Below are 13,023 nucleotides of genomic sequence, written 5' to 3'. Positions count from 1 at the left end.
CCAGTTTTTTGGCTGTTTTAACCATCCCAAAGGATTCACCATAATCAGGATACAGAATAGTTCCCTCACCCCGCAAAACTCCCTTGTCCTATCCCTATGCAGAGTAACTCTAAGGTTCTCTTTCCTCTTGTACATAGCTCCTTGAAACCACTGATGTGCTCTTATAAGAATGTTTATAAATGCAGTCATACATTATACAGCTTTTTGCAGTTGGCTTTTTTTTCACTCAGCGTGATGGCTTTGAGATCCATTCAAGTTGTTGCATTGTTCATTTCTTTTTATTATCTAATAGTATATTTTGTGTGGATGTACCACTGTTTGTGTATTTCTTTATCTGTTGAAGGATATTTGGGTTGTTTCCAGTTTTAGACAATTATGAATAGAGCTGCTATTAAATATGTAAGTCCAGATTTTTGTGTGAACATTTCATTTCTCAAGGGTAGATAACCAGGAATGGGATAGCTGGGTCGTATGGTAAGTTGATTTAGATATGATTTTCTTTGTATTCATTCTCCTTGGGGTTTACCGCCTTCTAGAATCTGTAAATTTATGTCTTGCATCTAATTTGGGAAATTCTTGGCTGTTATTTCTTTTTTAAAAAATTAATTATTTAATTAATTAATTTGGTTGCACCAGGTCTTAGTTGCGGAAGGCAGGCTCCTTAGTTGTGGCGTGCAAACTGTTAGTCACGGCATGCGTGTGGGATCTAGTTCCCTTACCAGGGATCGAACCTGGGCCCCCTGCACTGGGAGTGTGGAGTCTTATCCACTGCGCCACCAGGGAAGTCCCTTGACTGTCATTTCTTGATTTATTGATTGATTGATTGTTTTACTGCCCTATTTTCTTCTCTCTTTTTGGGACTCCAATTGTGTGTATGTTAAGCCTTTTGATTCTGTCTCACATATCACTGATGGTATGTTCAGTCTTTGTTTTTCAATCTTTTTTCTCTCTAAGACTGAATAATTTCTTTGACTCTGTCTTCAGGTTCACTGTGTGTTTTTGGTCATCTCTTATCTGCTAATAATAAGCCCATTCAGTGAATTTTTAAATTCAATTATTGTATTTTTTTTAGTTCTAGAATTTCCAGTTGGCTCTCTTTTATATTTTACTGATTCTCTAATTAAATTTCCTAGCCATTCATTATAAGCATTTACAAGTTTTTTTCCTTGATCACAATTATAATAGTTGCTTTAAAATCTTTGACTATTAATTATAATGTCTTGGTCATCTGAAGTCAGTTTCTATTATCTTTTCTTTTGATTTTGTTTTATAGTTTTCTGTTTCTTTGTATGTCTAGTAATTTTGGTTTGTATACTGGCATTTGTGAATGATACCTGTAGAGTCTGAATTCTCTTATGTTTTATTTTTTTTATTATTTTTTTTTAAAAATAGGTTATTAACTTGGCTGGACCCATATTTGAAACTGTCTTTCTTGTAATGGGCAGCCTCTGAAATTTCTAATAATTTCTTTCAGCCAGAGCTGGGCTACTTGGATCCTGCCGCATGTGTGTATAGTTTAGGTGTCAGATATTTGGGCAGCGTTTTTTTTGTTTTTAATTTTATTCCTTCCTCCCTCCCTCCCTTCCTCGTTTCTGCACCCAGGCTTTCTCTAGTTGCAGTGAGCGGGGGCTTTGTTGCAGTGCGGTGGCTTCTCTTGTTGCGCAGCACGGGTTCTAGATGCATGAGCTTCATTCAGTACTTGCGGCATGTGGGCTCAGTAGTTGCGGTGCTTGGGCTCTAGGGCGCATGGGCTTCAGTAGTTGTGGCGCATGGACTTAGTTGCTCCGCGGCATGTGGGATCTTCCCGGACCTGGGCTTGAACCCATGTCCCCTACATTGGCAGGCAGATTCTTAACCACTGTGCCACCAGGGAAGTCCTTGGACAATGTTTTTATGCACTGTTGGACGTGCCTGCTCTGTTGTTCTTTCTGGGATTTATCCCCTCTTTTCTGGTCCTGAGTTTATCCTGAATGCTTTCTTCTTGTTTCTTCTTGTCAGTAAGACTGTTTCTGTTCAGGTTTTGACTTCCCTACCTGGGCTGCTCAGGGCCCGCTCCCAAACAGAAAGTTTAAAATAAAGAAGTAAAATCCTGTAAACTCAACCAGTGCCATTGCATTCTTCCAGGTGTCAACTCCCTTCCAGTTTCTGCCTTCTTTTAGTCACTCTCTGGTGCCTTCAGGTAGTTAGTTTTTTATATTTTGTCCAGAATTCATAGTTGTTACCCACAGGAGGGTTAGTCTGTAAGATTTCCGCTACCTTGATGTAAATGTGTATTTTTTTATATATGTAAGGAATTTTTTCCCCATAATCCCCTGTCTGTACTTCATCTTTTTGGTCAGAATTGCTTCACATGCTTATGCCTAATTCATTCAAAGACAAGGGAATGACAAATGGTTCTTAATGTATTATCCTTGCACCCCTGAGGTTTCTGAGATTTTCAGGGGTTTCATGAGGTCAAAAATATATCCATAATAACCCCGCCAAGTTATTTGCCTTTTTCACTTTCATTCTTTCATCAGTGTATATGTAGTATAGCTTTCTAGAGGTTGCACAGCGTGTTAAATTGCAACAGATTGAATGCAGAAGATATGAGACTCCAACTATCTTCTATTAAGCCAGACATCAAAGAGATTTGCAGAAATGTGAAGCACCTTATTTTTATTGTTTTGGAAAAGTTACTTTTCACAAAAATATATTTTTTTAGCATGTAATTGTTTTATTATTTTTTAAAAAGTTAATAAATATTTAAAATTTTCCTCAGTTCTAGTTTCTAATACATTAAATATTGATAGAGATGACCTAGATAAACTAAAGCTCTCTGGGTCTGGTTCTTATTAATTTTAAGAGTGCACAGACAACCTGAGCACAGAAAGTTTGAGAAGGGCTAGTTTACACTAATCATTACTCACCTCCTGAGACTGAGAATTAGGCTCATCTCTGGTTTGATATATGTGACCATGTGTTGGGTGGATAACAAAATTGAGGTCATGTTAAAAAGGAAGAGGGTTAATGGTTGCTGCCATTAACTACTAACTCTACTGCACATGTGTCAGGATACCTCAGTCTACAGTAAAAGTTGTGGTATTTTAAAATTATAAACTTAATGTATATTGTTACTGATTCCACTAATTTTTCTTATGAGGTTTTTGGGTACAGTGTTGGATCCTAGTTTCCTTGAGATAAGATCCAAATATTTTCCATAATTCAATCTTTGAAGAGTACATTTAAAACTTTAGGTAATATAAATTAATATTGATAAATATTTTGATGCTAAATGTTCTGTATATGTTAAACACAGGTTTTATACGGAATGTTAGAATATCTCTTGCTGCAAAAATGAATTTCAAGGTTTGAGAATTTATCCCATTCCCTTCTCTGATTACTAGAGATTCCCAGGTACCCCATCATAAAGTATATTTGTGGCTTGGACATTTTGTAAAAGAACATTTTGGTATTTTATGCTCTGCTTTGTCACTCATCCTGAGGCTCTTTGAGTAACAAATTTTAAGAGAGATCCAGTTGGGTACTTTTTAAGCAGTGCACCATAAACTTTAATGTGCATATGTAATCACCTATGGATCTTGTTAAAATGCAGAATCTGACTCAGTAGTTTGGGGTAGGATCTGAGATTCTGCATTTCTAACAAGCTCTCATGTGATGCTGCTCCTGGTCCTTGGGACAAAACTGTGAGTAGCAAGGCTCTAAATAACCTATGAGAGAATTAGAAAGATCTGAATCCTGTCAATATAGGCTGAATGTACCTGCCTTTTTCCCATTTGCCCCCATAAGAGATATAGGTTAGTGATTCTGAGGTTGGGCTTCTGGAGTGATAAGCCTTATATATAAGAAAGGGGGCAAAACAGGGCAGATTTGGAATTCGTAAATAGCAGTAACTTTTGATCTTGCCATTAAAATTCCTTAGTCTTTTTTTTTTTTTTTTAATTTTTTATTGAAATGTAGTTGATTTACAGTGTTGTGTTTCAGGTGCACAGCAAAATGATTCAGTTATATATTATATCTATTCTCTTTTAGTTTCTTTTCAATTATAGGTTATTATAAGATGTTGAGTATAGTTTCCTATGCTATACTGTAGATCCTTGTTGGTTATCTATTTTATATATAGTAGTGTGTATATTTTAATCCCAAACTCCTAATTTATCACTCCTCACCAACCCCCCCCCCCCACCGCCAAGTCTTTTACTTTCTATATGGTAGTTGTTGGACATGTGGTCAATATAAGTTGGATTTGTTCTTTACCCCGTGTTTAACTTCTTTGTCTGAATGTCAGAGGAAATGGAAAATTTAATTTGAGTATGTGGTTTTACAACTCTTTAATTTACTTGCAGGCATTGATCAATATGACAGAGATAGCATCATAAATGATTTTAAGAATGGGACCTGCAAACTTCTTGTTGCTACATCTGTTGCTGCCCGAGGCCTAGATGTGAAACATCTGATTCTTGTAGTAAATTATAGCTGCCCCAACCATTATGAGGATTATGTGCACAGAGCAGGACGGACTGGAAGAGCAGGCAACAAAGTAAAAATAATTGCTTTTAAAGTTGATTTCTATTATGTTAAAATACAAGTGTTTCTTTATGATTATAAAGAGGAGATAATAGGAGTTATGGGGACATTCTGAAAATCCTTCATCATCAGAGTATGGGGAATAGTTGATGTTCATCATTTATATACATATACATGTCTTAAGTGCTGTTCTCTGTAGGCAGAAAGTGTTAACCATTTGTGTCCCCAAAAGGTATTTTTCCCCACCTAAAAATTTCTGTATACACATACATGCATATAGTTCAAGATCTTTCATTGCTTTTTTTAAAATAAGGGATCATGAAATACACTCAGCCCACACCTATCACCCCTGTTCTCACCCCCCCATACACATGAATATTATTTGCTTTTTTGACTTATCTGTATTCTGTTAAGTATATAGTTCTAACTCATTCTTTTTGAAGGCAGCAGAATATTCCATTGTTGGAAGCACTGATGGTGATACATTTGATATTACAACCATGGACATTTCTACATACTGAAGCAATAATAATATTAATAGGTTATATTTATGGAGTATTTATTAAATGCCCACCACTGTTCTGAGTGCTTTACATATATCCTCTCATTTTATTCTCACAAATTCCTTTTGAGGTGGATAATATTACCCCTTTTAACAGATGAGAAAAGTTGAGGCACACTGACATTGTTACTTGCCAAATTTACATAGCTAATAAGTAGTGATGGCATTTATTCTTTTAACCTGAGTTATTCTGTGGATTTGGGAAACTTCTTGTGTAAAGGGCCAGGTAGTTAAAATTGTAGCCTTTTTGGGCCACACACAGTCTCTGTCACATCGTGTGTGTGTGTGTGTGTGTATATATATATACACAACCCTAAAAAATGTAATACCACTTTTAGTTCATGGGTCATATAAAAGTAGGCCATGGGTCAAATCTGGTAACTAGGTACTCCTGAAATAAAATATTAAATCATGTTTTAAAATTTATAGCAGTTCACTGGTAGGGTAGAGCTTTTTGTGAAGATGGCAATCTAATTTTAGTTTGCTGTTCCTCTACTTACAACTCCAGTCTTTCTCTTGCCTGAACCAAAGAGCTGCTGGGGACACCTGCATCCTTAGGCTTTAGAGAATCCCAGGGAAGTGATGTAGCTGACTTCATTTTTGTATATGTTAAAAACATACCAGATATACATGTGTGTATGTTTTTATATCTTTTAATTGGTCTTTAAAAAATATGGGAAGCTGTATTCTAGGACGTTAATACAGGTTAGCTGGGGTAGAGAGGTGCAGTAGGTAGTGGAGGAAGGGAAGGAATGCAAGCAAAAAGGGAGAAATAAGATATATTAAAGTTAATACTTATGACAGTGGAGTTGTGCATTTATGTAAAAATCACATGTATTTCCCTTTATGCATAAAGAGATTAGAAATTTTCTGGTTTTGCTTATTTTTAAATATTAAACTTAGGTATTTCACTTTCAACCATTAAAGAATTTAGTAGGACTCTTTTGTGGTCTTTGAAATTCTTTAGTAATGGAGTCATCTTAAAGAGGGTATATTAGGTGACTCCGATTTTATCTTATTTGTGATCTAAGGAGGATTCATCTTGTTAGTGTTTAATAGTACCACTTTTTCATCATTCACTAGGGCTACGCCTATACTTTCATCACAGAAGATCAGGCTCGGTATGCTGGTGACATAATTAAAGCCCTTGAATTGTCAGGGACTGCAGTGCCACCTGATCTAGAGAAACTTTGGAGTGATTTCAAAGATCAACAGAAAGCTGTGAGTTTTTTAACTCTCATTTTTATGCAAGTCATTGTGTTCTAAATCTTGAATATTTAATACCTGTAAATCTTGATAGGATTATTTTCATTTATCTCTTTAGAGAGGAAGGGAAAGGAGTGAAAACAAAATGCTCCCTTTTGCTTCAACTTAGTATTTTTTGTAGTCTACATAGAGTTCTTTTTTCTCACATGCTAGATGAAATGTTTTTGTTACATTGTCATACACCGCCTTGAAAAATATTTAATTGCCATAAATTCCTGAACATTAAAGTTTTTTATTATGAAATTAACTTTCTTGTTTTTCCTTGAAAGGAAGGGAAAATAATTAAAAAGAGTAGTGGGTTCTCTGGTAAGGGATTCAAGTTTGATGAAACAGAACAAGCTTTGGCAAATGAGAGAAAGAAGTTACAAAAAGCTGCTCTTGGTCTTCAAGATTCAGATGATGAGGATGCTGCAGTTGATGTAAGTATTGTTGTTCTAAGCCTTATTCTTACCAGTTGAAGCAGTTATTCCTTTTGTACTGGAGGTTTTACCATAGGCTTGTTTAGTTAGCAAGTTACTGGAAACTTTTCGTTATGTACCCTTCTCAGTTTTTTTCTATGTATACAGACGTATTCACATATGCCTGTGTATCTGTATTTTCATAAAAATGAGATCATACTGCTTTATAATCTTCTTTACAATAGTCCTATGTTGAAATCTTCCCTTTTAGTAAATTCACTCTTATGCTATTCTTTGGTTACATATTTCATTATATGGATGTTCCACAGTTTAATGAATCAAATCCCTATTTTTGAATATATGGAAACAAACATGTTTGTTTCCATATATTCTTTATTTGGAATATACTTTACTTCGTCGCTCATTCTTGAACATTAAACCTTGCATATTCGTCGCATTAAGTCTTGAGGATGAATGTATAAATGGAATTTGCTAGGCCAAAGGGTATATCTAATTTGGTCTTAAAACGTTGTCAGATTGTTCCCCTGCAAGGTGAGTACCAGTGTGCACTCACAGTAGTGTTATATAAGAGTGCCTGGCTCCTTGTATCTTTAACATCATTGGTACTAATATTGTTTTTTAATCTTTTACAATTTAATTGTTATACAACATCCTTATTAATAATAATAGTCAACATTTATTGAGTGCTACTAAGTGCCATGTCCTGTGCAAAGGGCTTTACAGGGATTATTTCATTTACTTCCTCACAATAGCCAGATGAGTGGATACTCAGAGTATTCCCATTTTATAATTGAGACCGAGGCTTAGAAAAAATAATAACCTTTTCAGATTTGCATGGCTGTTATGGGGAGGAGCTGGGATCTATACCCGTTCTGTTCTTACTTCAAAGCCCATGTTCTTAGCTTACGGAATTATTTGTAACCCAGTGAAAAGGGACCCTGAGGACTCAGCAAGTTAAGGGTTTCACAGAGTATTCTTTGGAGCCCTAATCCCAGGAGCTTGAGCTTTAGATGTTTTCATTATAAAATAATTTTGGAAAATCTGCCTAATATATACCACTATTAGTGGTATCCTATCAAAGGATGTGAAAAGTCATTAATAAAATAATCTTATTTAACTTTATTTGACCCAGAAATCTTCCAACATATTTGATATTTGATCATAGAACTTTTTTTTTGTTCTTGAAACATACCCGGTTAAACCTTAGCTCAGAACACAATTTAGGAAATCAGGAATTCAATCTGCTCTTGTCATTTCAGGAAATGACCACACTGGCTGTTAAGCACAGCCAGGACCAGAACCAAGGTCTCCTATTAACTCTAGGCCATTTCTTACTAGCATACCATACTGGCTTAAAATTCAATTAAGTCAATATTTTAGTTATTTGTTACCATGTAACAAATCAATCCAAAACTTAGTAGGTTAAAACAATAAACATTTATTATCTCATGATTCCTGAGGGTTAGGAAATCAGGAGCAGTTTAGCCAAGTAGTTCTTACTTAGGGTCTCATGAGGTTGCAGTCAAGCTGTTGTCCCAGGTTGCAGTTATCTGAAGGCTTCACTGATGCAGGACCATCTTCTTCCAAGATGGCTTAGTCACTTTAATGTTGGTAGGATGCCTCTGTTCTTCACTTTGCATTTGTGTCCTTACAGCATGGCAGCTGGCTGCCCCAGAATGAGTGATCCAAGAGAGAGCAAAGAGGAAAGCCTTAGTACCTTTTATGACTATTCTCTGAGGTTACATACTGGCTTTTCCACTTTTTTTTGTCTGTTAGAAACAAGTCACTAAGTCCAGCCCACATTTAAGGAGAGGCTCCACCTCTTGGAGGGAAGAGTATTAAATAATATGTGGCTTTGTTTTTAAAACCACCTCAGTTTTTTTATGTTACTTAAACATTTTTTAAAAATCTCATAATGAAATATGTTGATTTTTTTCCTTCTTGTTAAAATATTATATAAGTTTTGTAAAAAAATAGAGCAATACTAAAGTGAATAAAGTTAAAAGTAAAGTTACCCCTGTCAACTAGCTCCATATACCTTCCCCATTCCTGATTTATGCATTTGTTTTGGATTTTAACGCCATGTATGCTGTTTAATTTAAAAGCGTTAATTAAATGTTAGTTTAAAAGTAGTTGGTAACTCAAACCCCTTATTAGATAACAAATATTTTAAAAAGAAGATAAGTTGTCTGTTTCCATTTCAGTAAAAGGTCTTTCTAAATTAACCTAATTAATTTTAAACCCTGAAAAAAGCTTGCTCCTCATTTGAGATTTAAAATATTAGCCTAATTTTCAGCATTGCTCTTGCTTTGATGGGGAAACCAACCTTCATTTCTTTCCTTCCTTGAAGGAAAAAAACAATAAAGGCTTTTTTTCCTGATTCTCTTACCCAGTTTTTTGGTAAATCCAATTGCATTTTTGGAGTTGGGAAGAATTTTAGGAACCCTGTTGCAGCATTTCCCCTGGGAACCACTGACTGTATTTTTAGATGTCCACTGGTCTTGAGTTATTGCCCTTCGTCCAGCCTCTTTCATTGCAGTGTATGTAATGTGGCCTTAAGGCCGTGGCCCTGGAGCAACTCAGCTGCATCAAGTTGTCTGCTCTGTCTTGACAGCACATGTTCTTCATTTACTGAATTGGGATGTATCTGTACCACTCAGGAGTCTGCTGAAGTGGTTCTTGCAGCCTTGTATCTGTTTCTTTCTTTCCTTCCTTCCTCCCTCCCTCTCTCCCCTCTCCTCCCTTTCCTTTCCCCTTCCCCTCCTCTTCTCCCTCTATAAATTGGTATTTTTAATTAGATTTTTACTAATCCTTTTTCTTCTTGTTTAGATTGATGAGCAAATTGAAAGCATGTTTAATTCAAAGAAGAGAGTGAAGGATATGGCTGCTCCTGGAACATCTAGTGTTCCTGCTCCAACTGCAGGAAATGCTGAGAAGTTAGAAATTGCAAAGAGATTGGCTCTTAGAATCAATGCTCAGAAGAATTTGGGCATTGAGTCTCAGGTATTAAGTAATTTGTTCCAAGTCTTAGTACTTCTTGTAAGTTCTTTGATTTAAATGCTTTTCAGGAATTATGTCAGCACAAGTGAACAAGAAGTTATTTTAGACATTGAGGTAGTAAGCATTTAACATTATTCTCAATACAGAATTCTTCAATTATTATATTTGGGTGATTTCTCTAGTGTGGTTAACTGAGGTCTTAATGCCTATTCTGGAAGGCCTAACTGTTAAGCATGTTAACCATGGATAATTTTATAAAGTAGTATTCTGATTGATCTTACCAAAATCCTAAAGAAATAACTCTCTTTTCTTTCTTTTCTGTTTATATTAGGTGGGTTATTGGGCACACAAACAATACCTTGGAAGTACGAATATCCAGTTACATAACTGAAACTAACATGGGTTTAGACAGTGGGAAAATGTGTTAAATATTTCACTTGCCTTGTTTCTCTTGGGAGTTTTTTGGTTAACTTAATTTTTTTTTTTTTTGAAATATAGTTGATTTATAGTGTTGTGATAGTTTTTGCTGTACAGCAAAGTGATTCAGTTGTACATATATATATATTCTTACTCTTTTCCATTATGGTTTATTACAGGATATTGAATATAGTTCCCTCTGCTATACAATAGGACCTTCTTTACCCATTCTCTATATAATAGTTTGCATCTGCTAATCTCAAACTCCCAATCCATCCCTCCCCCACCCCCCTCCCCCTTGGCAACCACAAACAAGTCTGTTCTCTATGTCTGAGTCTGTTTCTGTTTTGTAGATAGGTTCATTTGTGTCATATTTTAGATTCCACATATAAGTAATATCATATGGTATTTGTCTTTCTCTTCCTGACTTACTTTGCTTAGTATGATAATCTCTAGGTTCATCATGTTGCTGCAAATGGCATTATTTCATTCTTTTTTATGGCTGAGTAGTATTCCATTGTGTGTATGTATATATGTACATATATGTACGTGTGTGTGTGTGTTTGTATACACATACCATATCTTCTTTATCCATTCCTGGACATTTTGGTTGTTTCCATGTCTTGGCTATTGTAAATAGTGCTGCTATGAACATAAGGGTGCATGTATCTTTTTGAATTATAGTTTTGTCCAGATATATTCCCAGGAGTGGGATTGCTGGATCATATGGCAACTCTACTTTTAGTTTTTTGAGGAACCTCCATACTGTTCTCCATAGTTGCTGCACCAGTTTACATTCGCACCAACAGTGTAGGAGGGTTCCCTTTTCTCCACACCCTCTCCAGCATTTTGGTTAACTTAATTTTTAACTAAGGTTAAATTTTCATAGCATTCCTAAAGAACAATTTGTTAATTTTGACAGCATTTTTAAGATTTTGAGAGTTTGGGGACCTGCAGGGCCCTGTGTCCAGTAGCCTGTATAGGTTCAGGTCGATATTGTCCAAGTGGGATGACCAAGCTAGAGGCCAGTGGGCTGACCCAGTGAGGCAGCCACAATCAAGGCTTAGAGCCTTGGGTCTCTGCATCTGTTTTATTTAGCCAGTGAGTTACTATGAAGTGTTTACTACACTCAAGCCTGTGCCTCTTCTGACAACGGACACAGCACCTCACCTAATATTGTCTTGGATTATTGCTACTAATAACTCTTTATTGTGAAAGCAAATGGCTCTAACTTTTCGCTGTTGTTGGAAGAGCTTGAGCTGTGAGTCGTGTATTACCCACAGAAGAATTATCTCTGCATTAGGCACATAGTAAAATTAAGTTCAAATTTAAAAAAATGTGTTGAGTAAAGTCATTTACTGTAATTTATAGAATGTTGGGTTGGTCCGCGGAGGGAGGAAGAGCTCAGTGGTGGTAGTGGGCAAAGATTCTGATTCAGAGGAAACTACTAGTAGCCACAAAGTATGTAAATGATTTTAGAAATATTATACTATATTTGATATCAAGAGTTACCTAATTATCTAAGATTCAGTAGAATTTTTAATGTAGAATTGAATATTCTTGTTTTCTCATCAAGTAAGGGAGATATATTAAACTGTCTGTTATAAATATATGCTGTTAAATTGCACTTATGGGTAGCACTCTACATTAGAAAGATGCTTTTAGTTAGTGGCTTTCCAGAGAATACTTTGTGGTGGGATCTTTGGTCTTGTCTCTGCCCTCATTTGAGATTTGACTGTAGGTCTTCTTTAACTGCAGGATGTGATGCAGCAGGCCACCAATGCAATTCTCAGAGGTGGCACCATCCTGGCTCCCACTGTCTCTGCAAAAACCATTGCAGAGCAACTTGCTGAAAAGATCAATGCCAAGCTTAATTATGTGCCTTTGGAGAAACAAGAAGAGGAGAGACAGGATGGTGGACAGAATGAATCTTTTAAGAGATATGAAGAAGAATTAGAGATCAATGACTTCCCACAGGCAAGTAACAGATTTAAACTTTTTTTTTTTATTGTAGAGTAGAAACTCCTTTTTTAGGAGCGAAAATGCCTTGTTTAAAACCCATGAACATTTAAATGGCTGCTTTACTTTTTATCTAGATGGGGAGACAACACTAGAAATTCCATTTTTATGATTATGTTCTAGTTACATTAGAATCTAAATGAATTTATGATGTAGGTGTTAATTATAATCTTAATATTGACCATAATATGATTTAGTTAACCTATTCTTTGTCAGTACATCAGGTTTCTTTATTCTGCTGTAAAGTGATTTTTCCCCGTACTCTTTTTTATTTTATTTTATTTTATTTATTTATTTATTTTTTTAACATCTTTATTGGAGTATAATTGTCCCCCCACTCTTTATTTCATAGACTGCTAGGTGGAAAGTTACCTCTAAGGAAGCTCTGCAGAGAATCAGTGAATATTCTGAAGCTGCAATTACAATCAGAGGAACATACTTCCCACCTGGCAAAGAACCCAAGGAAGGAGAGCGGAAAATTTACTTGGCAATTGAAAGTATGTACTGTTCGTTCTGTTTCAATCTTGAGTTAGATCACAGTTGATATAGATGTAATAGACACAGAAAGAATATGAGGTCAGTTCTAGAGAGGACTGAAAATGAGGAACACCTATAAGAAAAAAAATAGTTTCATCTATCATTGTGGTCTTTATTTAGAAGTTTAGTACATATATAGAGGTGAATGATCTGTGTTTGGGACTCTTTCAGTTTTGACGATTTGGTCAAATTGAAAATCACTCTATAAGAAAACGTGTATTTTCGGGACTGGTCTGTTTATGCTTCCAGTAAGTAGAACGTTCAGGCCAAAGTTTA

At 35.7% G+C, this 13,023-nt stretch overlaps 1 protein-coding gene across 2 annotated transcripts in view; it reads left to right on the top strand.

Moving 5' to 3' along the window:
* Positions 1-13,023, top strand: part of DDX46 (DEAD-box helicase 46) — a 55,635-nt gene that overhangs the window by 34,547 nt on the left and 8,065 nt on the right. Inside the window, exons 16-21 of one of the 2 annotated variants that reach the window (XM_082454712.1) lie at positions 4,347-4,540; positions 6,173-6,310; positions 6,625-6,774; positions 9,604-9,777; positions 11,950-12,168; positions 12,563-12,707. In XM_082454712.1, coding sequence (XP_082310838.1) covers positions 4,347-4,540; positions 6,173-6,310; positions 6,625-6,774; positions 9,604-9,777; positions 11,950-12,168; positions 12,563-12,707 — 1,020 coding nt within the window. Of the gene's footprint in view, positions 1-4,346; positions 4,541-6,172; positions 6,311-6,624; positions 6,775-9,603; positions 9,781-11,949; positions 12,169-12,562; positions 12,708-13,023 lie in introns of both variants that reach the window. The other variant, XM_082454711.1, reaches the window with a different exon arrangement.

This window comes from Balaenoptera physalus, assembly GCF_965194825.1.
Source record: "Balaenoptera physalus genome assembly, chromosome: 3".
Taxonomy (NCBI): Eukaryota; Metazoa; Chordata; class Mammalia; order Artiodactyla; family Balaenopteridae; genus Balaenoptera; species Balaenoptera physalus.
The sequence above is the reverse complement of the archived record's forward strand: the minus strand, read 5'-3'. Positions and strand labels throughout refer to the sequence as shown.